The sequence below is a fragment of the Mauremys reevesii genome, linkage group 8, assembly GCF_016161935.1.
Source record: "Mauremys reevesii isolate NIE-2019 linkage group 8, ASM1616193v1, whole genome shotgun sequence".
NCBI lineage: Eukaryota > Metazoa > Chordata > Testudines > Geoemydidae > Mauremys > Mauremys reevesii.
The window spans coordinates 50,560,890-50,585,977 of record NC_052630.1 but is presented as its reverse complement, the minus strand read 5'-3'; the positions used below and the strand labels follow the sequence as shown (position 1 = coordinate 50,585,977).

General features: G+C 48.6%; 1 protein-coding gene across 4 annotated transcripts in view; it reads left to right on the top strand.

The window, feature by feature from the left end:
• Nucleotides 1-5,144: 5,144 nt before the first annotated feature.
• Nucleotides 5,145-25,088, top strand: part of ASTN1 (astrotactin 1) — a 218,813-nt gene continuing 198,869 nt past the window's right edge. For all 4 annotated transcript variants that reach the window (XR_005583687.1, XM_039484739.1, XM_039484745.1 and 1 more), the window contains exon 1: nt 5,145-5,458. Coding sequence is in view for 3 of the 4 variants with exons in the window: in XM_039484739.1 (XP_039340673.1) it covers nt 5,170-5,458 (289 nt within the window). In the remaining variant the exon portion in view is untranslated. The remainder of the gene's footprint in view (nt 5,459-25,088) is intronic.

Below are 25,088 nucleotides of genomic sequence, written 5' to 3'. Positions count from 1 at the left end.
AAAAAGTCCTGTGCCACCTAATAGACTAACAGATGTATTGGAGCATACCTCTGATGAAGTGGGTATTCACCCATGAAAGCTTATGCTCCAATATGTCTGTTAGTCTATAAGGTGCCACAGGACTCTTGTTGCTTGCTCTTGTCAGTACTTAAACATAATTGCTCTGGGTCTTATCCTCAGCTGGGGGGAAATTGTCATAGATCCAGCTAGGGTAAATTGCTCCCTGGGGAGCCATAGCAATTTATGCCAGCTGAGAATCTGGCTCCTTCAATATCATAGAATAGCAGGGTTGGAAGGGACCTCAGGAGGTCATCTAGTCCAATCCTCCTCTCAAAGCAGGGCCAATCCCCAGACAGATTTTTGCCCCAGATCCCTAAGTGGCCGCCTTAAGAATTGAACTAATAACCCTGGATGCAGCAGGCCAATGCTCAAACCACTGAGCTATTCCTCCCCATACTGTGCTCTTATTTACCCCTTAGTAACCCCCACTAACTTCCTAGCCGCTAGATAAATAAATAGGCCACATCAAACAAAAGCAATCAACAACATCACTGAACAATCCCAACTGGAAATAAGGTGTAACATTTTAACAGTGAGGCTAATTAACCATCAGAACAATTTACCAAGGACTCTGGTGGTGGATTCTCCATCACTGACAAATTTTAAATTAAGATTGGATGGTTTCGAAAAGATTTGCCCTAGGAACCATTTTGAGGAAGTCCTCTGGCCTGTGTTAAACAGGAGGCCATACTAGATGATCACAGTGGTCTCGGCTTGCCTTGGAACCTATGATTAAGACAATAGGCTAAATTTTCCCAATTACGATTCTTTAACCCCACCCAGTTATGGTTGTGTTAGCATCACATGCACAAAAGTTACAGATGCAAAGGCTTGTTTTGGTTATTGTTTAAAAACGTACTCGTAAATATATACCGTTGATTTCACTTAAATGATTAATGAGGTTGGCAAGGCAGATGCCAAATGTCTAAAGTTTCTAGCAGTCAGCACTGAGAGTTACACAGGCATAACGGATGCAGGATTTGCTGTTATGTTCATTGTTTTATTCATTTGTATTTATTATTCATGTCATTATACAAAGGGTACTGCTCTAGTCTTTAGCTGTGTTGTTACATATTAATGGCAGGCCACCAACTTGAAATTTAATCCATTTTAAAACGTGAGTTAAATGCAGTTTCATAGGCCACATGTCCCCCTCAACTGCCTGCCAATTTTTGCGGTTTTAGAATCACATTCCTCTTTTGAAGAAATTTTTCTCTTCCCTCTTGCTGTGTAGAAGAACCACACAAACAATGGAGGAATCTTTCATCTTGATCCTACAAGCACTCATGTACTTAGGCCTTGTCTACACTAGAAAGTTGTACTATTTTAACTTTACCAGCACAGTTAAAGTGATAGGAATCCCCTGGTATGGATGCAGTTACATCAGTATAAATTTAATTTATACCGGCATACTAGTCCCATGTGGGAAAGGGAATACGGGCATAAGGTGCCTTTATAACAGAATAAATGCCTCTACACTAGGGCTTGCATGATTTTGCTACAAAAGAAAAAAAATCAAATCACAGCCCTAGCCAACATAATTATATCTTTCAAGCGTAAACCAGGCCTTACTTCATTTACATTCCAGTCAATGGGATGGGACCACTCACCTGGTTCATGTTATGCACGCGTGTAAGACTTTGCCGGATCGAGACGTAATGGAATATAGAGGGGAAACAGGAAAGGTGACTATGCACAAAATACAGTCAAATGTGCAATAAGAAATTGAAAAAAATATAATTTCCCCCCTCTCCAATCTCATACAGTTATAGTCAGCGCAGATGTTGTTTCTACTAGAGCTAGTTCCAAAAAAGAGGAGAAAAATCACAATAATTTTTCTAAAATGTTTCCTTTATTCGAAATTAAAAATTTTGAACAATAAAAAAAATAACTGAACACTTTATAGCCAGTTGAAAAATAAAGGGTGGGTGGCATGTTGCAAAAAATTCATCAGTAATGTCCCTGTTTATTTTTTATTATTATTTTGAAATTTCATCAAAATTAAAATTAAAAATTAAAATTATGTGACTAGCTCTGATATCAATCAATTTCAGACCGAGATGTGGGGGTGAAATGCTAGTCCCACTGAAGGCAATGTGAGTTTTGCCTTTGAGCCCAGTTTTTTTAGGTTGATGGTGCCTAACATCACATTTCGCTCTGGAAATCTTTTCCCCGCTGCTGTATTGTTATGGGGAGGATTATTATAAATAATGAAAGAGATTAGAGAAGAATGTTATATTCAGTTGTTCACTTTGTTTGCTTGGCAGAAGTTTGGCATTGTCTGGGATCTTCTTCCTAAAGTTACCCACCTTTGCTACTGCAAGTTTAGCTCCACCGTAGATAGCAGCCATGGGAAAACTAGTTAAGAGCAGGCACTGGCAGCTCCAAGTAGATCTGCTCTGAGCAGGATTAGATGGCAAAGTTTTTAAAACACTGGCAAACTTTTTGGAGCCCAGTCTACGCGAGGGCAGAGCTTTCTCTTCTCTTCTCATACCGCCCTCATCACCAGTGCTTAATTTGTGCTGATCCCGGCACCTCTGGGCTTGCTGCATCAGTTATGAAAGTAATACAATTGCTTAAGCCCCAGCACCTCTTTCATAGCAAATTAAGCTCTGTTCATCACCATTGTATCTGAGCGCCTTCCAGCTGGGCGTGAAGCGCCATGCCTAACATCTGTCATGTGTGGTTCATTCTTTTTAAGCGTACACTGACTGCTCTGTGATTATACTGGAGGAGGCAGGTTGAAGAAGTGAGACTTGCACTAGGAGAGGATGGTGAGGAGGTCTGAGATGGTCTGTAACTGCTCGGGGCATTCCTTCCAGGGTCTCAGACCAGCCCCCAAGAAAGATCTGTCTGCTGCACAGTTGAGCTTTACCTTAGTGGTAGAGAGTTCCCTGGTGTCAGAGGAGTGGAGCTCTCTTCATCCTGGAGCTTTAGGCTCTTTTAGATATGATGGGCCCAAGCCACTGAGCACCTGCAAGATAAAGTACCTAGACTGTGAGTTCTTTGGAGGCGGGGACTGTCTTTTTGTTCTGTTTGTACAGCACATAGCATGACGAGGTCCTGGGCCATGAGGCTCTGACATCCTACAGTAATACACATAATCAAAAATTAACCACTAAGACCTTGAGCTTGACTCACTATTCTCTGGGAAGCCAGTGTAGAGAGCAGAGGACAGGTTTGATGTGCTTGCAATAGCTGGTGCTGCTGAAGAGATGGGTGGCAGCGAATGGTACTATCTGGAGTTTCCAAAGTGCTGAAACCACCAATGCTGGAGACTTGGAAGCAGGTGAAGCTTCTGAAACTACTGTGAACTCATTTTTAAAAACTGATCGGACGTTGAGGGGGCAGTATCCCTCTACACTCCCTCTGCCCATCTAAGGAAATGTTCAAACATTGCTAGTAACTTCCTTTTGTGATTCTTTGTGATGTCAATTGTTTACAAGCAAAGGATACTGGTCACTAGATCTGATCTGTGTGGAACAGAGGAATGTTTAGGGGTAATAGTTTCAAATGCTCCCAAGTGACATAGAAGCTAAGCCCCATTTTCAAAGTGATTTAGGCTTAGGTCCTCAGAGGTATTTAGGCTCCTAACTTCCATAGATTCCAAGGCCAGAAGGGACCACTGTGATCATCTACTCTGACCTCCTGCATAATTAGGTGCCTAACCGGCTTAGATGTCTCTGAAAATCCCACTAGGTGCCTATTTTAAGGTGCCTACATACTTTTAAAAATCTGGCCCTAATAGCCAATGGCCCAGGTCCTCAAAAGTGTTTAGATGTCTCACTTCTTGACATTGATGGCAGTTAGATGCCGTAAATACTTTTGAGGATCTGGGCATAAGTCACTTTTGACAATGGGTTTTAGTCATGGAGGTGCTTTTGAAAATGTTACCCTGGTTCTAAGATGAGGAACAGCTCCCTGTTAAGAATGTAATGAGGGACAGTCGACTTTGAGAGGTATGCTGCTTAAGGCATCAGGGAATATCTATTTGGATGCCTATCATTTGAATACACCCACTACAAAACACAGTTGCATACCAAAAATATCCCTTGCTTAAGAGTATTCTTTTAACAGCTGATTGCTAAAATCCCAAACTCTAGAGGAAATAAGGGCCCATTCCACTTTCCATTGAAGGGAATGGGAATTTGTCCATTGATTTTAGTGGAAGTTGGATCGGTCCCAAAATGCTTTACAGAGCTTTTGTAAAGATTAGTTAACAGCTTATTATGGCATTCTACCCTTGGCATGGCTAGGGTTGACTTATTTCACCCATATGATTCTTTCACACCACGTTGAGCCAAACTCTTCATTGCTCTGCCGGACTCTGCTGATTGCAAAGCGGTTGCAGGCATGTAAGGCAGCTGGCAATATTCCTTTTGAAAGGTGAACTGCAATGATCTGGAGATGGGTAGAAACTTCCCACGTTTGGCGTGCACTCTGCCAGTCTCCTGCCCTGCTTCAGTGAAACTGCCGCCACATTTCTTTTTAGGATTGCAAACATTTTTATACCCCTCAACCAGAAACCAACCTGGAGCTGCACTTTTGGGTGTGTGTGACTGGGTGTGTGTGCAGGTGATTTAGCAAATTAGGAGAGGGTGAGAGAAAAGCAGAGGTATGAATAGGAGACGCTGGAAATTTTTGCACTGGAGCTCATAATCCAGGATCAAAAGCCTCTGCTCTCAGTTCTGAGGCTGTGCTTTAAGGCACTGCTCGGTTGCCCCTTCTGGAGAGTGCAGGGGTGGGGGTCAGATCTTTGCATTTGCAAAGTGTAATGGGGTGTGTGTGTGTGGGGGGGGGAATGAAAGCAACCGCCAACATTGCAAGGCAGGTGGATAGCAGAGCGTGAGCAAGCGAGCGCTGGGGAGAGGATGCACAGGAAGAGAAAGGCAGCAGCGCTGGCAGCCGGCTCGGAGGCACAGCTGCTTCTGTGAAATCCACCGCACTCCTCCCCGTGCATGCAGCCTGCGAACAAAGGAACCCAGCGGCGGGGGGTGCATCTGAGCCGGAGCCTTGCCCTGCAAGCTGCATCTCAGCCCCGCCGAGCAGGGCTCTTCCCCCCGCCCCCTTTCAGCTCTGGGAAGGGAGGGAAGGCGGATCGGGCTCAAGATGGCTTTAGCCCGGCTCTGCGCCCTGCTAGCCTGCTGCTGCTGCTGGCTCCCGGCTGCCGCTGCCGGGCCCGCGGAGGCGGACGGGGACCCGTCCAAGGAGCTGGAGTGCAAGCTCAAGAGCATCACGGTGTCGGCGCTGCCCTTCCTGCGGGAGAACGACCTGAGCATCATGCACAGCCCCTCGGCCTCGGAGCCCAAGCTGCTCTTCTCGGTGCGCAACGACTTCCCCGGGGAGATGGTGGTGGTGGATGATCTGGAGAACACCGAGCTGCCCTACTTTGTGCTGGGTGAGTCCTGGGGCTGCCAGCGCCCCCCCACATAGCGACAGGCAGGGCCCCTCCTGCATGCAGCAGCCACGCACCCTGCACCCCCAGATAGTGACAGGCAGGGCCCCTCCTGCATGCAGCAGCCACACACCCTGCACCCCCAGATAGTGACATGCATGACCCCTCCTGCACGCAGTAGCCATGCACCTGGTCTGGACAGCAGGCATCATCCCCAAAGAGCCACATGCACAGCCCCCATGCATCCCGTGCCCCCAGAGGGCCACATGCACGGCCTTTCCTGTACAAAGCAGCCACGCACCCCTGGCCAGCAGGCTGCACCCCCATAGCCACGTGCATATCCTCTTGTATCCAGCAGCCATGCATCTTGCAGCCCCACATGGACATCCCTTCTGGCATGCAGCCATGCACCCAGCCTGCATCCCCAAATGGCCACATCCATGTGACCTCTTGCATGTGTCATACATATTAATTCATCCAAAAGCTTCACCCACACTGCTACTCCTCCACATTGTACCATGCAGGCCAGTGTTCCCTCTGAATAACACTCCTCTTCCTCCAGGTAGCTACATTCAGGTTAGAGTGGTTTCTATTATATATTCAACTAACCAGATTCATTCCTCTTGTAACATGGTGGAAAAATATCCACAGGCACCTCATTTCCCATCAAGGCTTTTGTCTTTGTGTCCTCTTTGAACCCAAATACTGTGTATGCACATGTGCAGCCCTCATGCAAGACTCCCATATCCACCCACACAGCTGCATGCTCTCTAGTCCATACCCATGCTCTGGCCAAAGAGTTCTATGTGCTTTACCTACTACAAGCGGAATTCATCTGTCAATATCTGTTGATTTCCAGGGGCCTAATGCTGGTCTTTTTTATACACTGGTGTATAACCTGTATCTCCATTGACTCCAATGGATTTACTCCTGATTTATGCTGGTGGAAGATATGACTTAGGCCTTGGCTTTGTATATCCTATATGTGCTTCCTGCCATGCTAATGCAACTACTTACACTTTACTTCCTGCATGCCAGGCCAAATTTGCTTGTCCATGTAATCTGTTTCATTCGCTTTATGAAACCCCTCCGGAATGCCCCACTCCTATCACTTCCTGCATGTAAAACTCACCCACCTAGTACAACTATGGTATCGTCTTTATTACAGGCATCAGACTCCAAACATCTACATGCCCCTTGCCTCCTGCCTGCAAAACTCACCCATCCATCAAACTTCAGCATCAGCTTCATCACATGCTTCCACTTGCACCTTGCCTCCTGCATGCAAAATACACCCAGCCTGCAAAACAGCGGCATCATCTTTCTGACGCCTGCGTCCAAGCAGCCACCCACAGCTCCCTTTCCTTATGCCAAGTTCACTTGTCCAACAATGCTACAGCATGGTGTGTATCACCCCTCCCCCATGTATCTATCATCTTCCAAAGCAGAGGTGCATGGACGTACATTTTTTCGTATGCTTTTTCTGCCACTCCATAGTTCTCTATCCTCTTTAATAGCCTTCCCCAGTCCAGAAAAAATATGGCCACACACATGCTGCATGCAGGATTAGTATATTCATCCAGCTTGGCTGTGTCCTTCTCATTACAATCTTTCTCTCCACCCCCAGGAGATCCATTTCTTGCATGCAGAACTCCTCCATCCAGCCCAGCTGCTGAAGCCATGTAGGGTGGGAGGGGTTGGTGGGCAGAAGAATACACTCCTGTAGATTTGACACTGGTTGCAGCATTCTTTGATGATGGAGTTGGGATGAATGTGACTGGCAATCCCTAATCCTTGAGGTCTGGGGAGATGCCTGACATGTGGGGACGCAGTGCGGCCCCACAGCACTCATTAGTGGGGTTCTGGCCCATCTGGTGCTGAAATGGAAGCGCTGGGGTAATTCCTGCTTTGTATAATGTTTCTGAATACAGCGTTAGGCCGCTGAGGTTGCTCAATGGTGCCTTTGTAAAGATGTGTTACTATGCAGGTGATGCATTTGGAGCTATGGAATGTGTGTGCCAGGGGCTGGGGGGAGGCTGGATCTGTGACATGCACACGGTGAGCATGCCCAGTGCATTGTGCTGGAAATGCTGTCTGCACAGTGCCTCAAAGGAAGCCTGGGAGAGTGGGATGTCAAATGTGAATGTGGTCACCCCGCCCCCGTTTCAACACCCAAAAGCCTTTCCTATAGGCTGGCATCTACCATGCAGGATTCTGTGCGCACGGCCCAAGCACAGAAACCAGCGGCTGTGCGCTGGGCACCTCCGTGCAATGCTGCTGCCGGCTGCAGAAAGGCCTAATGGGGTTGCCATGGCAACTTGCAGCAGCAGCCACCGCCTGTGCTAGCTGGGTGAGCAATCACATGGGGCTAAGTCCACCCTTGGTGTAACTCAGTGGGCTTCAGTGGGATTACATTAGGGGTAATTGCTATGGGCAGTTGTTGTCAGCACCTTATGGCTCCTCCTCTGGCCTCCTGTTCGCACATACCGACACGCAGGTTCATCGGGATCTGCCATTCTCTATCCTGGGAGGGGGTGTGTGTGTGTCCGGAGGAATCTTGAAATTGACCGTAGTCCTGCAGGGTGTTTAGTGCATATGCCAAGCCTCTGCAGGGGCTCTGGAACAATTTACGTAGTGGGGGTGCTGAGAGCCACCGAACCAAACTGTAAACCCTGTATGTGATGGAAATCACTTCAGTTCCAGCACCTAGGATCCTTTGTGAAAACGGGAGCCACATGAACAGGTTGACGTGTAGCCATTCTGCCTTGGTGTTTGTTTACTGTAGGCCTGAAGGACTCCCGTCAGGTATCAGGGCCCTGCTGAACAAGGCTCTGGATATGCAGTCACTGCCCAAGAGAACTTGCAGACTCCAATTCTGACCATAGATGGCAGATGAATGAACAGGGCTGGGAGAGCAAAGTAACAGAAGAGAGAGGTGCGTCTGCCTATGACAGGACTCCCAGGGGTCTCAATAGCCACAGGTAGTCACTGGCCTTGCCAAGGCATCCAGGCAGAGGTAGGTTTTAAGGAGGGATTGAAGAGAGAGTAAAGGGGAGGGTTTGCGAACTGTGGCCTGTGCGGCATTCGTTCCCATGTGTGGAGGGAGGCATGAGAGAAAGCGTGGGGGCGTCTGTGAGGAAATCAAGCAAGTGGGCAGTTGAGGCTGGTGTTGGCAGAGTGATTGGGGAGGGAGGGGTCAGCGTTGCCCTATGAAATCAGATCCCCAGATGGTGAGAAGGCAATGGCGCTACGCGGTGAGACGCTGGACTTGGATTTGAAAGTTAGGATGGGACTCAGTGGTGGAGGGCCTTGAAGGCAGAGGCCAGAAGAAGCTTTTTCTTGATGTGGTTTCCTCTTCCATGCTGCAATGTCTCTTGGCTGGAAGGAGGAGATCATCCCGATGTAACTCCAGCCCCTCCGGCAGCCCCTCTGGCCCATCCAGGCATGGGTTGCTTCATAGACACTGCTCTGTGCTGCCCTGTGTTTGTTTTAGACTGTAAGCTCTGTGTTTTCTGCTGTGTCTGTACAGTGCTGAGCATGTTAGCAGTGCTCAATAAATCACCCCCACACCCATTATTGAGTAATAGGAATGTTGCCTCCTGGTGGCTTCATAGGCGAGTGTCAAGGCTCGGCCCCTTGGAAAATCAGCCTCCTTTCAGCTGTCTCAAATTGAGTACCCCAAAATGGTGTCCCTCAAAATCAAGGCCTACTTTTGAACATTCTGGCCTAAGTTTCTTGTGGGTAGGCTACCCCCCATTCCCACCAGTTCCCTTCTGGGGTATCAGTAAGTGGCAGAAAAGGGCCTGAGAAGATAGTGTTTGCAAGGGTTTGTCTACTGTAGATTTGTGCTCAGGAGTTAACAGCAAGAACTGGGTGAAACTCAATGGCCTGCATATGCATGAGGTTCCACTGGATGATCACAGTGGTGTCTTCAGGCCTTAAAATTGAGGCCTTTCTGAATCATGGGATAGGATTAGTAAATCTCACCTTGGTTGAGTAAACTGGGCAGCTAAAGGCAATGGCACTATTTTTCACGTGAAACACACCTATTCGGGGTCATGAGTGTGATGTGGGAGGAGTGGTACCCCTCTGGTAATGTGACTTATTGGGTTGTGTTTACATGAGTTTTCACTCTCTCCTACTGGAATGTTGACAGCTCTTCTTATAATGTATTGGGATTGAACATGACACTAGCCTGAGCTCTGCTACTTGCCTTATTCTATCTTCTGCCAAGTTCAAAAAATGCACTTCTAGACCAAGGGGTGGCTGACCCCATCCAAGCTTTCAAATACGCTGAACTCTTAGAGGCTGGCTGCTAAGATCATGTTGAAGTGGGGTGGGAAGGAAGATGGTAATCAGACTGATGTGATTTTAAGGTCAAGTATGTCATGGGCTCTAGGGTTAGGAACACTTTGGAGGAAAGAAGGACTTTAGGAGCCGTGGACTTCTCCAAGCCCTGGTCTTGCACCAGTAATCAGAAGGGGAAAAAATATTAACCTTTGGTACCACATGCACAATAGTGTGAAGATAATCTTGTGAGCAGTGAAGCAGGGCGGGAATTGGCTGCATCACTGGAGGCTGGGTTCATGCTCAAAACTGGGATGACTGCAACGTATGACATATGGAGGCTGGGGGCTTTTGCCACAATCATTGTGAAATCCCTGTCACTGGAACTGTTCTGGGTGGGGAATAATATGGTGAATGGGGCTTGGATGAAGCCAATGACAGTCAAGTGTTTCTTGCTGTGAGGCATTGTTTGCTGTTGAGATCACTTCGATCCATACAGAGCTGGCTGCCCCAGGTGCAGTGAAGTTGTTTCTTGAGGAGACAGATACAGAGGGACAGAATCTCAGCTGGCATAAATTGCTGTTGGTCCTTTGATGTCAGTATGCTGACTTGCACCAACTGAGGATCAGGCCCCAAATCTCTGCTTGAGTGTCAGTTGCTGGTGCTCACTGGTGTGCTGGACACTCTGTATGTTACAACATGTGATTTTATCCATGTCTCGCTTGTCTGGTGACCAAAGTCAACAGGGAGATAGATGTTGGAGCGGCTGTTGGAGTGGATTGTCAATGCCCGAATGATGCCAGCTTCTCCCAGAGGAGGGATCGGCTGGTACTTGCTCAAGAAGAAAACCATCTCTTGACACTGACCCTGTCTATGTACAGTTATCACTCTTTTGAATCTCCCTTATGTGTGGGTGGAAGATTGCTGGGAAGAAGCAGAGTGAGAGGCAGTGTGGCCCAGTAGATAGTCACTGTGCTAAGAACCAGTGATTTACCTCTCTGCCAGCTGCTCCAGGTGCCTGAAACGATGCGCTTGTACTGCTGGGGAGAGGTGTGTTACTCTTGTAGCTTCCCTTTGCTTCCCTGTTAGAAAGTCATTTTTCTGCTGGGAAGCAAAGAAATCTGTGGAGGACATGAATTCTGCATGCAGAATTCAGGCCCAGTATTATCAGAATTACTGTTCAGTTGGGAGCCCTGATGCACACAGTTGCAAGACTCTCAATATATTTATAATAATTTTATTAATAGAGTTAGCAAATTCACAAATACTCCATCCCAATAAGGCAGGTAGAGATGATACAGAACGGGCTGAGCATCCATATACTTACACCATCCCTAGCAAAACAACCTGACAAGTTAGTTATCTTCTGCCTTGCCAACATCACCATCACCAGTGGTTGTCATCCTGGCATCTCCCAAGAGCTACATCTCTTTCGCTCTAAGTACACAGGCTGGGATATAACTTTTATACTGTGTTACACTGATGCTACTATGTCTAACGATATTCAGTTGGGGTTTCAGTCCCTTTCCTTATTTGTATGTCCTCGCCCTACTAATGTTGGGGTGCCTTCTCCCATAGGTTATTAATCCTTTTGCCTCAAGCTTATTGGTATATATGTCAGTTAGTTACCATGGCATTCTTGTGGTCAGTCAGCTGCTATAAACTAGCATCTCGTGATTACCTACCAGCAGTTTAGTCGTTAAAGCATCTGTCTTTGATATCTTATGCTCTAGGGCAGTGGTTCTCAACCTTTTTGGGCTCAGGACCCATTTGTAAATGTTTATGGCCTGTCACGACCCAGTAAATAGTCTGGGGGGTGGAGGCTCTGGGGTGGCTTGGGTCCAGGATTGGGTCCTGCCTGGCACTCACCCCACAGAGGTGCCTCCTGCAGCTCCTGTGCTGTGGGGCTGGCTGGGCTTGGCTCTCCGCTCTGGGCATTACAACCTCTGGGGTTGCAATGTCACTCAGGTTAGGCCCTGTCCCCATGACTGGACCAAATGTGTGTGAGTGGAGCTGTGACCTGGCTCATGGGGTTGCAGTGCCACTCACTGAAATCTGGTCTACCTAGACTCCTGTCGTCATTGCAGCTGGGCCAAACCTGAGTGACATTGCAACCCCAGAGGTTTCAGTGCCTGGAACAGGGAGACGAGCCCAGCCAGCCCCGTGGGACAGGAGCTGCCATGCAATCCTTTGATGCTGGCAACCCAGTTTTGGGTCCTGACTCACAAGTTGAGAAACCCTTCTGTAGGGCGACTCTTGATGAACTACTTATGCTAAGGCTTTTGGGGCCTTATGCCTTAATTAGTTTGGGTAAGCTGTTGTCTTAGAGGCCTTGAGGCCTTCTACCTGTGCCTCACCTAGCAAATATCTATACCTATAAACTACACAATCCTGGGGGTCTTGCTGGCTCCCTGGCTGTTACTGGATTCCCGGGGTATATCAGTTGCCTGGAGTGCTTTATACTAGCTGTGCTTGGCAAGGATCTTGCATCCTTGTTTGAACATCAGGGCAGTAAGCTATGCCTGTGTCACCATGAGGCGGGGTCACTGCAACATGCTTAACACAGGGATCCCCCTCAAAGCCATCTGGGCTTTGCGGCTAGCGCAGACCGAGCTGGCCTGTTTGTTAAGCTAGGCTTGGTGCAGAGAACACATTATTCCTGTGCTCTGCGCTGGGTGTTGGTTCTGACCCATACAGCCTTCAGGGGCTTAGGTCATAGGTGTTTCACAGAGTACAGCCTCTCTCTTGCTGTACTATGCTGTTAATATCAATGCCTTGGATGATTGTAACAGTCCTCTCTTGGGAGGGCAAGGGCAGCATTCTTGCCGAGGGCTCTTTTGGTGTTAACTCACTGCCCACCTTGATTTGGTGACCTTCAGAGGACACTGTATGAGTAATCTGTTATCCCATGCTTTAGATTGGAGTCATAATGGGTCATATTGAAGGATGAACTGTGAGGCTGGAGGGAAGTTACTAGTGGAGTTCCTCAGGGATCGGTCTGGGGACCAATTTTATTTAACATTTTCATTCAGGACCTTGACACACAAAATGGGAGTGTGCTAATAAAATTTGCAGATGACACAAAGTTGGGAGGGATTGCCAATATTGAGGAGGACTGGAATATCATACAAAAGATCTGGACAACCTTGATAAGTGGAGTAATAGAAATGGCATGAAATTTAAAAATGCAAGGCCATGTACTTAGGAACTGTCGAGGCTGATTCCCCACTCTGGCACTTCGAGTGCAGAAGGTGGGGGCCCGCAAGGATTTTAAAAATTAATACTGGCCACTCCAGGCTGGTAGTAAACTACCAAGGTCACAGCTTTTCTCCATCCTTGGCTTGGTAAACGCTGCCACCACCCAAATGCAAACCCCTTTTTCGGATCCCAGGAAGGCACACTTGGGAATTCCTTCCTGTGGGGTACCCTCAAGCCCTTTCACACACCCCCTCCGGGGAAGAGCTGAGAAAGAAAACAAAGGAAATTAGCCGTTGCCACCAGCTAATTTAACAATGTATGCACAAACCTCTCAGGACACCAAAAATCCAATCCTGTTCTTAAAAAAGGTACATTTGATTAAAAACAAAAAAGAAAGAAAATACATCTGGAATTTAGGCTTTTGCTAGATCTTAAAAGAGCAATTCCAAAAATTAAGCACCTAAAATAGCTTTCTTGGGGTTCAACTTAAAGATTACAAGCAAACAAATGCATCTGGGGTTAGCACAGAGGAGTCCACAAGCCTTACAGAAAATAAAAGAAATAAAGCTAATCGCGTCTTTCTAGACATTTCCTAATCTGCTTACATTATTTGGGTCGTTCTAGGTATAATCTGATGATTTCCATACCTGACAAAAAGCTTTTTACAGCATAGTCGTAGCCCTGACTTTGCTCTGTTCCCCCTCTCTCCGGAGAACAACACAGAACCCAAAGGGAAAGCTTTTTTTCCCAAATTTAAAAAGTTTTAGCCTTCACATTGGCTCTTTTAGGCAGGTGCCCACTCCCTTTTCTTTACCTGGGGGACTTTTTACTCATAGAGTCATAGAGTCATAGACTTTAAGGTCAGAAAGGACCATTATGATCATCTAGTCCAGGAGTCGGCAACCTTTCAGAAGTGGTGTGCCGAGTCTTCATTTATTCACTCTAATTTAAGGTTTTGTGTGCCGGTAATGCATTTTAACGTTTTTAGAAGGTCTCTTTCTATAAGTCTATAATATATAACTAAACTATTGTTGTATGTAAAATAAATAAGGTTTTTAAAATGTTTAAGAAGCTTCATTTAAAATTAAATTAAAATGCAGAGCCCCCTGGACTGGCGGCCAGGACCCCGCCACTGAAAATCAGCTCGCGTGCCATAGATTGCCTACCCCGGATCTAGTCTGACCTCCTGCACAATGCAGGCCACAGAATCTCACCCATCCACTCCTGTAACAAACCCCTAACCTATGTCTGAGTTATTGAAGTCCTCAGCGAGTGACCCGTGCCCCATGCTGCAGAGGAAGGCGAAAAACCTCCAGGGCCCTTTACAGGTAAAGCAAGCAACCACCAAGAGGGACTTCATAGCTAACTGGCTTGCTGGGTATCCATAAAAGGGAGCTACCCCTCTCCCCCTTCATTTATCACAGGAACTAACAACAAGAATGTCTTCTATAAGCTGGGGGATGTATCAGTTGGAAGTGACAGAGGAGAAGAAAGACCTGGGTGTATTGGTTGATCACAGGATGACTATGAGCTGCCAGTGGGTGTGGCCATGAAAAAGGCTAATTCAGTCCTAGGATGCATCAGGCGAGGTATTTCCAGTAGAGATAGGGAAGTGTTATTGCCATTATACAAGGCACTGGTGAGACCTCATCTGGACTATTGTGTACAAGTCTAGTCCCCCATGTTTCAGAAAGATGAATTCAAACTGGGACAGGTGCAGAGAAGAGCTAGTAGGATGATCTGAGGAATGGAAAACCTACTTATGAAAGGAGACTCAAAGAGCTTGGCTTGTTTAGCCTAACCAAACGAAGGCTAAGGGGAGATGTGATTGCTCTCTATAAATACATCAGAGGGATAAACATTAGGGAGTGAGAGGAGTTATTTAAGTTAAGGGCCTGTGTTGGCACAAGAACAAATGGATATAAACTGGCCATCAACAAGTTTAGGCTTGAAATTAGATGGTTTCTAAGTATCAGAGGATTGAAGTTCTGGAACAACCTTCCAAGGGGAGCAGCAGGGGCAAACAACCTACCTGGCTTCAAGACTAAGCTTGATAAGTTTATGGAGGGGATGGTATGATGAGACTGCCTATAATGGCATGGCCCTTCTGTAATTGCTAATAGCAAATATCTCTAACAGCTGGAGACGAGGCACTAGATGGGGAGGGCTCTGAGTTACTACAGTGAATTCTTGCCCAGGTGTCTGGCTGGTGGGTCTCCCTCACATGTTCAGGGTCTAACTCAAGGGTGGCCAACCTGTGGCTCTTCAGAGGTTAATATGCGGTTCCTTGCATAGGCACCAACTCTGGGGCTGGAGTTACAGGTGCCAACTTTCCAGTGTGTTGTGAGGTGCTCACTGCTCAACCCGTGGCTCTGCTCCAGGCCCTGCCCCACTCCACTCCTTCCCCCAAGGCCCCTTCCCCTGAGTCTGCCATGCCTTGGTTCTCCGCATTTCCCCCCACCCCCACCCCCCCAAGCCTCCTGCACACCACAAAACAGCTGATTGTGGCAGGCAGGAGGTGCAGGGATGGAGGGTTAGGTGCTGATCGGTGGTGCTGCTGGTGGGTGGGAGACACTGGGGGCGGGGTGGGGAGCTGACGGGGCGGGGGCTGCTGACATGTTACTGCGGCTCTTTGGCAATGTACATTGGTAAATTCTGGCTCCTTCTCAGGCTCAGGTTGGCCACCTCAGTCTAACTGATTGCCATATTTGTAGTTGGAAGGAGTCGTGTCCCCCTCCCCCCCGGTCAGACTGGCAGAGACCCTGAGAGGTTTTCACCTTCCCCTGGAGCATGGAGCACGAGTCACTTGCTGGTTTGAACTAGAGTAAATGGTAGGTTCTCAGTAACTTGAAGTCTTTTAACCATGATTTGAGGAGTTCAGTAACTCAGCCAGAGGTTTGGGGTCTATTACAGGAGTGGGTGGGTGGGGTTCTGTGGTGTGTGATGTGCAGGAGGTCAGATTAAATGACCACGATGGCCCCTTCTGGTCTTAAAGTCTATTTGGGCAGTGGTCAGAGGGTAACACCATTGACATGAATATTTGTGATCCCATGTATTGTGCCTTATACTTAACAATGAGCTTTGGTCTATCTGGAGGGTTACATTTTGTTTTAGAAAATTTAATGTTGGAGAAAATTGGCAGATTGAAACCAGAGGGGGGATGTATGTTGTGAAGAGACTTGGAAGGATTTGATTTTTATGGTGCATGTTGGTAAACGTTGATTTCATCCTAGACACACAAACTGATGGAAAATATTTTCATCAATAATAACCAAAATTTACAGATAGGCAAAGTAGGAAAAATGCTGCTTGAGAATTCAGAGTCAAAATCCAGTGATTTAGACTTTTGAGTTAGGCTTGTTACAAATTGACTAGCAAATGAGTAGTACAACCAGGCAGGATTTGTTGATTACAGGATATTTACTTTGTATATTTTGACAATTTATGTTTAAAGGGTTTATAAAGCTTTAACTTTTTGAATCTCAGCATCTACTCTCATTAAATAATTGACTGGCTCCCCCATAATTTTGTGCAACTGGGAAAATAAAATAGATAAATATTGAATAAATCTTAAAAAAGGGCTTAAAATAAACATTGATATTATCCATTAAAATTATTAAAAAAATGAATTTTGTGTAGCCTCATTATGAACCAGCAGATAGAGGGTGTATGTGAGTACATATATATATATATATATACGTGTATGCACGCTACTGTATTTTACTGGAACATAAATCTGTTCTTGTAGAATAATTCTGTTTACTAGCTTGATCTTGGGGAGGAGACTGTGGTTTTTCAGATGAAGGCTGTCCTGAGTTGATGTGTGTGTGAAATTTTTCAGATTTGATTTGCTGGGGTTCAGGTGACAGCGGGTGGTGGTGGTGGTGTGTGTGTGTGTGATTCTCATCTGCCTGGATTCACAGCCCTTGAGGTTAGCTTTGAGCTTCAGGTTCAAACAAGCCCAAGAACTTGAAAGCCAACCGCCTTTGAAACTGATGAGTTTGCAACAAAAGAATGGAAAAGTCAGAGAGGGGCTAGGAAGAGAAAGAAGAGAGGCCTTTATGCAGGAAAGAACTGGGAGGGCAGTCACAGCATTCTGGAGAAGAGCCAGAAATTGTGCATGCTCAGCTGTGTGGTGAGAGGGTCCTACCCATCCAGGCTTATAAATAAATACGGTGAGTGGAGGGAGTAGTCAGTGCAGCTTTGACAGTGACACCAGGGACATTTAGAACCTAGCTCACTGCTTAACCGTGTGAGTTGATAAATGATGTTAGAGGTGCACACCATAAAGCGAAGCCTGAACAGCCTCCTGGACTCCTAGCCTGCGTTCAGTGCACCACACCAGGCCAGTCTGCAGAACCGAGTGAGCTGCATGTCCTGCTATGTCCTACAGAACATTGAAAGTCACTTAACTAACATGTGTGATGCTGCTCCACCCTCTTGTTCTGTTCATCCCTGGATGATGTAGACCCTGCAGGAAGAGGATAGCTGTGTGGTTACTGCATTAGACTAGGATTCGGGAGCTCTGAGTTCATTTCCCAGCTATGCCCCAGACTCCCTGTTTGACTTGGGCAAGCACTCAGTCTCTGTGCCTCAGATTGCCATCTGTAAAATGGGGATGACGATATTTCCTTTCTTGCCCTCTTTTAACTCTTCTCTATGTAGGTGGGAAGCTTTTGGGGGCAGGCACTCTCTTACTGTATGCACCCAGCACCCGGCTCGACGGGAGTCTGAGTTCTGTTAGGGCCTCAGAGCTACTGTAATAGAAGTAATAATAATAGTGGCAAGTGGATGGTTGGGCGTGTGTGTTACAGTTCAATCAAAATCCATTCTGCAGCCAGAGCATGGGAAATTGTCACTCAGTCTTGTTGGCAGCTGTTCCTTCCCCCAATTTATTCTGCGCGTTGTCACCACCCTCTAGCTGTCTGTGCAATAAAAGATGCATTTAGAAGCGTACATCGCAGGAATGGTCTAGATGACCACGTAGCCCAAGTGTGCAAGGCTGCTCAGCTGGGCTGTTATGAGCTGTGGTAGGGGCCAGCCCTGGGCACCCACAATCTTGGTGAGAGTTTCAAACTATAATACAAATATTTTAGGCACTGTTTGAAAACCGTTTTGAAGGAGTGTTGGGGGCTGGGATCGAGGGGTCCTGTGTTCAGTTCCTGGCTGTGCCACACATTTCTTCTGTGAACATGAGCAAATCGTTAGTCTGTCTGTGCCTCAGTTTCCCATTGATAAATGGGGACAGTTCTTTTATTTCCTAACTTTTGTCTGGCTTATCTGTTTAGACTGTGTGTACATCGACACACACACCAGCTCTAGCTCCGATTAAGCTAGTGTGCAGTGTAGCTGCGGCAGCACGACCAGCAGGAGGGGCTGGCCGTGCTGGGAATGAGCCTGTCTTAGTTCCTAGGTATGTACTCCGGTGGCTAGCTCCTCCTGCTGTTTGCGCTGTGGCTACGCTGCTGGTTTTGCTCACTAGCTCGATCCGAGGTAGCACAGGTACGTCTCCTGAGGTGGAAGTGACACGTCCAGCTCTGGTGCAGACATAACTCCTGTCCTGAGGAACTCACAGGGAGTCTCTTACTGTGTATGTATGGCATATAGCACAATGGGGCCCTGATCTTGTCTGGCGAATGGAAATGCTATTGTAATACACACCTCATCATAGCAATATATTATTTGTATAACCTATTCTTAGTGAGCATGGTGCTCTGTTCCCTCAGGGGTGGCTGGACCACAGGTAGAGATTGAAGAGCCTGCCACAGCTTTGGCCAACAGAGTTGGCTCTTTTGCCTCAGGTAGCGGAAGCTTGTCCTTTAAGGTCAGGAGGTTGCAGGTTCAATGCCCACTGGCGCCAACCCATCCAGGCCTCGCCTTTGCAATGCAGCAGCAGCTGGAGATCCCAGTCTTGGTTGAGACTCCGTGGGGTTAGGCATCCTGTAGGAAGTGAGGCACCCCATATTGCACCGGGAAACTGGAATCCAGGCATGGGAATAAAGGGGGCGGTGAACCAGCAAGGAGTCTGTTTGTTGGTGTGGGAGAGGAAATATTTATGGAGCTGAATTCCTAGCTGGCCTCGCCAGAAAGCTTAATGACTGAAGGAGCTTCCCAGCCAGCATCAGTGTCATTTTCCTGCGTGGTCGTTTCCGTGGCTCTCCAGCGTCAGCTGCATTTCCAGCGTCTCCATGGTTACAGCTCTCTGTGTTTGTGAGCGCCTGGGCACAGTCCCAGTTGTTTAAAGCAAGTTGACGAGACCCCACTGGAAGCTCCTTTAGGTGCAAGAATGCAGCAGAGGCATTGGGGGCGCTCTTGCTCATTTGATGATCTGTGGGGTTGGAATGGTTTATTTCCCGCTTTGTGTGCTGTCGGGGAAAGCAGACTAGGGCTGCGATGTGTGTGGAACAGCCTCTGCCTACAGATTTGAATCCGGACCCCTTCAAAGTGTGGGCACGTTTTGGATCTGGGGGTTCGGCTCATCCCATTCTGAGCTGGGCTGTTTGGAGACCTCCATTTGCCCTCGCTGGAATGCCCCTGCTTTCTGAGCGCACTCTGCCAAGGACACGCATCCCAGTCTCCTAAGACAGTATGTGCATTTAGACTGGAAGCTCTTAGGGCTGTGTCTGCGCCCTTCTCAGGGGCTGTGCAGGCCCCGAGCACATGGATGGAGCTTAGTAAATCACTATTAATAATGGCAGTGTGAGGTGCGCTGCCCTCCATGCAAAAACGAAGTGCAGCACTCAGGGGTGAGATGGAGCAGCCGTGCATTCTGGCCACCGGTCGGTGGCTGGGGTGGGGGTGCTCCTCCTGCTGGGGATGGAGGGGGCCAGAATGGGAGCTGAGGGCTGTGGCTGAAATGGGGGAAGCGCTGGTATGAAGGGTGTGGTGGGGAGGGGGTTGGAAGTGGTGGTGCCAGTGGGGAGTGCGAGGGGAAAGGGTTGGGAGTAGAGGGAAGAGGTGGCAGCAGGGGAAGGGGTTGGGAGTGGAGATGGGAGCGGCAGTGGGGGCTGCAGGAGGAGAGGGCAGCAGTGGTTCAGGGGATGAGAAGGAGCTGTTATGTGGAGAAGGTGGTGAGGAGGCCAACGGTGGCACCAGCTGGTAGGGGGTAGCAGTGGGGAGACTGGGCAGAGTGGGAGAAGGAGGAGCAGTGGGGATGGGCAATCACCCAGTGCCGGCCAGGGGAAGGTGGAGTGGGGAGAGGAGATAAACGACTTCTGCGTCTCAGTCGGTGAGTTCGGGAACCTTTGATAGCATCTAACTTTGCTAGTCAGTGACTCTGGCTGGAGACCACCGGCTTCCCGTATGCTTAGCCCCATCAGTGGGCTGGGAGAGGAGAGAGAAGGTAGCCATCTCTGCCTCCCCCCACCCCCCGCCCCAATATGGCTGCAGCAGAATCAGTTTCAGGATCCTGGGCCCTGTAATTAAATTAATTTTGCATGAAATTGCCGAGGGAATCTAGTCTTCCACTCATTTAAACTTCTCCATTATTAATCCCTGTAATGTCTTCCCTGGCGTCTGGTTGCCTTCTTGCCCGGTTTCATTTCTAACCAAGGCTGTTGCAGTGTTAGGCTTTTTGGGAGAACCAGTCTGGCATTTCTGGACTTATTTATTACCCCTCCTCATTCCCTGGCAGCCACCACCCCTCCTGTGCAGGGGCAGACAGGAGCCTGCTATCTTAAATCCCTTTAAATAATTCAGTGGCCTACAGGCGTGGTTGGCTTTAGTGGAGGTTGGCTGTTTACTTCCCGCATACTAGTCCTTCAACCCTCTCCATTGCAACTTGATGCATTTTACTGTGATTAGCTGAGGCCCCATTGCTATTCAGTTTGGCTGTACATTTAAGCCAAGGGACTAGGAGTCTACACTGCAGTTAAACACCCATGGCTGGCCTGTGTCTGCTGACTCGGGCTCGCTGGGCTTGGGCTGTCAAATTACAGTGTAGACGTTTTACTCAGGCTGGAGCCCGACTTCTGGCGCCCTCCCTTCTCGTCGGATCCCAGAGCCTGGGCTCCAGCCTGAGCCCAAATGTCTATACCACACTTTTACAGCCCCGCAGCCCGAGCCCAAGTCAGCTGCCAGCTGCCAGCTGACACACCTGCAGAAATTAGGTCTAATTTTCAGAGCAGGGATGCTTATCGCTTCCTGGAAACCAGACCCATCTAAGCCGTCTCAAGTTGGGCAACCAGAACTTGAGATGCTCCCCCTCCAAATCACTGGTCACCTCTGAGTGGCCTTGGGACCCAGGTCCTTCGCTGGTGTAAACTGGCATAGTTTCTTTTGACATTAATGGACTGGTGCCAGTTTGTGCCAGCTGTGGAGCAGGCTGTGGAACTTTTCCAAAGTTCAAGTGTGTTTGGGTCTGGGGTTTTGGTTTGGGCCCATCTTCTGGCAGCATCCTTAGCTCCAAATACCCTGTATTGCATATGGCTGGGAGGGTGATAGTGAGGATTTCTCAGACGTAGGAGTAAAGCATCATCTGCCTGGCCACCAGATCTGAACATCTTACGTCTTCAGCCTGCTTTCTGTCCTTTGGAGGCAGGTGTTACACTCGGTTCAGTGCTGTCGTGGTAAGTGTAGAGGAGTGGCAGACAGGATGCTTGGGCTGTTCTCAGCTCTGCAGCTGACTTCCTTTGTGGCCTTCAGCAAGTCCCTTAATCTTCAGTGCTTCAGCTCCCTGTCTGTAAAACGGACATTCTCCTTCCCTGCTCCACCAGGTCACTGAGAGGCTGAATTCAGTCAGTGTTTGTAGAGTGATTTTGTTCGTATTCCGGTGGGAAAGGTTGGAAGGTTGGCAGATTTGAAGACTCGTGCGTATGAATAGTTCAGGGTGGTTTTTTTTTTTGCTGGAGGTGGCTGAACTTCAGTATGTGTGTTGGTTCTCGGGGTCTTCAGACTCCAGTCCCACCCCAGCTGTCCCTCGGAATGTCACCGAAAGTGGTTAGTATTGTAGTTGTCACTCCTGGGCTTTGAGTTTAACACTCTGTTAAGATAATCAGCTTAATGATGGACTGAGAAGTTGCAGGCACTAACCTTCTCATTGTGGGTCATACAGACCAGCAAGGCTGCCTCAAGAACCATGGAGCTGTGCACTTGGGGGTGGCACTTCCTGCCATGCACCCCACCACCCCCAGTGCACTGTGGTCACTAAAAGTAACGGAGATTGTGAGACCGGATGACAGCTGTGTGCTCCATTGGGCACTTGCCTCTTGATTCCGACCAGCGCGCTCTGAGGGTGATAAACATTAACAGCACTCGAGAGCTGTGCCGAGGGGCAGGGTAGAGAATGGCTGTGGGGATGCTGCCGGAGGGGGGCATCGGGAGGCGTGACTGTGTGTATCGCTGCCTTCTGCCCACTTGTGGGCACAGCACAGCAGCAGGGTTTTAGCCTGTATGGAATGAAGTAATTGAAGCGACAATAAGCTGTTTCCCATAAACCCAGATTTGGAGTCCAGCGTGGCAAGCAGTGGTAGGAAACCAGAGTGTCTGAGCCTTGCCCAGGGGTTCGAACCACCCACCAGAGCCAGCTCAGAAAGGGACTGCACCAGCCTACGTTAATGACAACAACCTTGTCTCGTTTTGCCTCGCGGTGTGAAACGCTTTAGCAGCAGCTCGACTCTCAGCTCCTCTGTGCATTTTGATGCCACTAACCCCTGATTTTAATTATCCCCGACTTTGACTGACTGCCCTAACGAACTGGGCTCCCTCGTTAGCTGTGTCTCCAAGCCTGTGCACCCCACCTGGGGGCCTGGCCCCTTTGAACCCGGCACCATGGGGTGGTGAAGCCCTGCTGGCAGCACAACGCTGAGCTGAGTGCAGCTGACAGAGACAACAGGGGCTGTCTGCAGATCCACAGTGTCAGTGCGGGAAGGTGACAGGGCAGATTAACCTGGCCCCGGTACATCCGTTGAAGTGACAGCGGGCAGGAAAATAAATCCACACGCATTACGCACGCACATATACACGGAGATACATTTTGGATCCCTTTGGATGACCTTGTCAGAGGAAGCTGCTGCTTAAGGTCTTGTCTACGCTAGGATTTTACATCTAGGATCCATTGTTAACCCCAATGCAACTTCCTACTCTTAAGGGAACTTTAACATCTGCCCAGGAGACCTCCCCTTTGAAAGTTTTCGGGTGAAAGACCCCTTTGAATGTGTTCTCAGTGCTGCTAGCATGTGGCCCAAACCCTGCTCCTCGCTAGGCTGTTGTCCATTCAGAGCAGCAGTATTCAACGTTTACATTAAACATGAGGGATTACAAGCTACATGGGGTCAGTTGAACTACTGTAGGCTCTAACCATGCAATTCTTCTTCGCTATTTCTATTACAGTAGCACCTAGAGCCGCTCGCCAAGCTCAGGGCCCCATTGTGTTTGATGCTGTACATGGACGCAGAATGAGAGGCAGTCCCTGCCCCAAAGAGCTTACAGTAGGTTAAACCAGACATAGGAAGGGCTATTGCCCCTCCTTTACTGATGGGCAGCAGACACACAGGCTAAGATTTTCAGAAGGGCTTTGTGATTTGGGTGTCCCAGGTCAAGAGATCCTAAAGGGACCTGATTTTCAGATTATGGGTGCTCAGCACTTTCTGAAAATCAGCCCGTCTTAAGGCATCTCAAGTTGGACACCCAGAAACGGAGTTTAGGGAAAGCTGGAGGTTGTGACTGGCCCGAGAAGCAAAGCCAGGACTCAAGCCCAGTTCCCCTAAGCATCAATCTTGTGCTGTAACAGCAAGCACAGCCTTCCCCTCCTGCCTCTCCCTTAGCGAAGGAGCAGAATATGGCCTCACATGTACTGATAAAGTGCAGTTGGAAAATACTCCAAAGCCAGAAATTGCTGGCTGCCAAATCGTTCGTGTGAGAGCTGGCGGTTGCTGGATGAAGAGGGCAAGAGGCCCTGGGTGGTGGTGGTGGTATTCTGGCTGGTTTCTCATTATTTTTCTCTCCTGCTGGGCAGAAGGATGCTTGTTCTGTGGTGGAGCCCTTAGGTATGTCAGTGGCTTCCTTTGCAGCTTTTGTGGCAAAGGAGTGAATGTAGTGCCTGTGAAATGGAGGGATTTCTATTGCAGGCTCTGGCCCGGCAGCCCCAGGGCCAGGTGCTGCTGGAAGAGTCTCATAGTGCAGCTTCCCTTTACCCTGGCCATGTAACTGCAGGGTGGGACAAAGCCAGTCAGCAGCAGGGTTTTATTGCTGGGGAATTGCAGAAGCAAGTGTTTCTGTTTCTCTGCCCAGGAGGGCATAAGGGCAGGCAAGTAGGGTTATGTGCATTTACTGCTTATATTATCCCCGCTATATATCCATTCTCTGGTGGCTGGTAGTTTGCTGCTGTGCTGCTGCAGAATCTGTGCCTCCTTGGGCTACGTGGCAGTGTGCAGCTTTTAGTGGTGCACCTCAGCCCAGAGCTATGGCTATCCCGGGCTCTCTCACAGCTCTGCCCAGGTTTCAGCCCTGACTTGCAGCATTCCCTACTATTCCAGTGCTGGACTCGGAGTAGAGACCTCCCATCCATTTAAAATGGTGCTGCAAGGGGCACCAGTGTGGAGGGACTACTTCACGGTGCTCCTCTGAGGCCCTGTGGTTCCTTTCCAGCCTGTCATCTTCACTCCTCGCTCACCGGCAGACATCCTCCTGAGTGGCACACAGATCCTGGCTCCTGGGGGGCCGTGCGCACCGGTCATGCATGTACCCCGAGCGTTTGAAGATCTCAGTGATGTGGGGAGGTAGGATGGAAGGGGAATATGCTGTCCCTTTTCTCTCTTGCTCCTGCAGGATGAGCCCTGGGATCAGCCACGTGTCTGCGCCTTGCTGTCTCCATGCTGCCTTGGTGTAGGGTACCTCTGCTGCTGAACTGGGAATGGTGAGGGATGTCACCCCCCCCCCCACACACACACCAGAAGGGATGCTGATTGACTGTGGCAGGGAGGGGGCTGTGCCACACATCCCTGTCTCCCCAGGCGAGCCATTTGCTGCAGGTTAGGTTCTTTCTAAGCTGAGCGGGGCTTTGCACAGCACCACCCCACCCAGACTCGTAGTTCATTTATTTTCTTGTAGCTCCCATTGTTAACAAAAGAGTGAGTTGTCATCTCATGGGGTCTTGTGTCGTGCAGTCCCCATCCCTCTCTCTATTTCAGGCAAGAGCACACACAGCCAT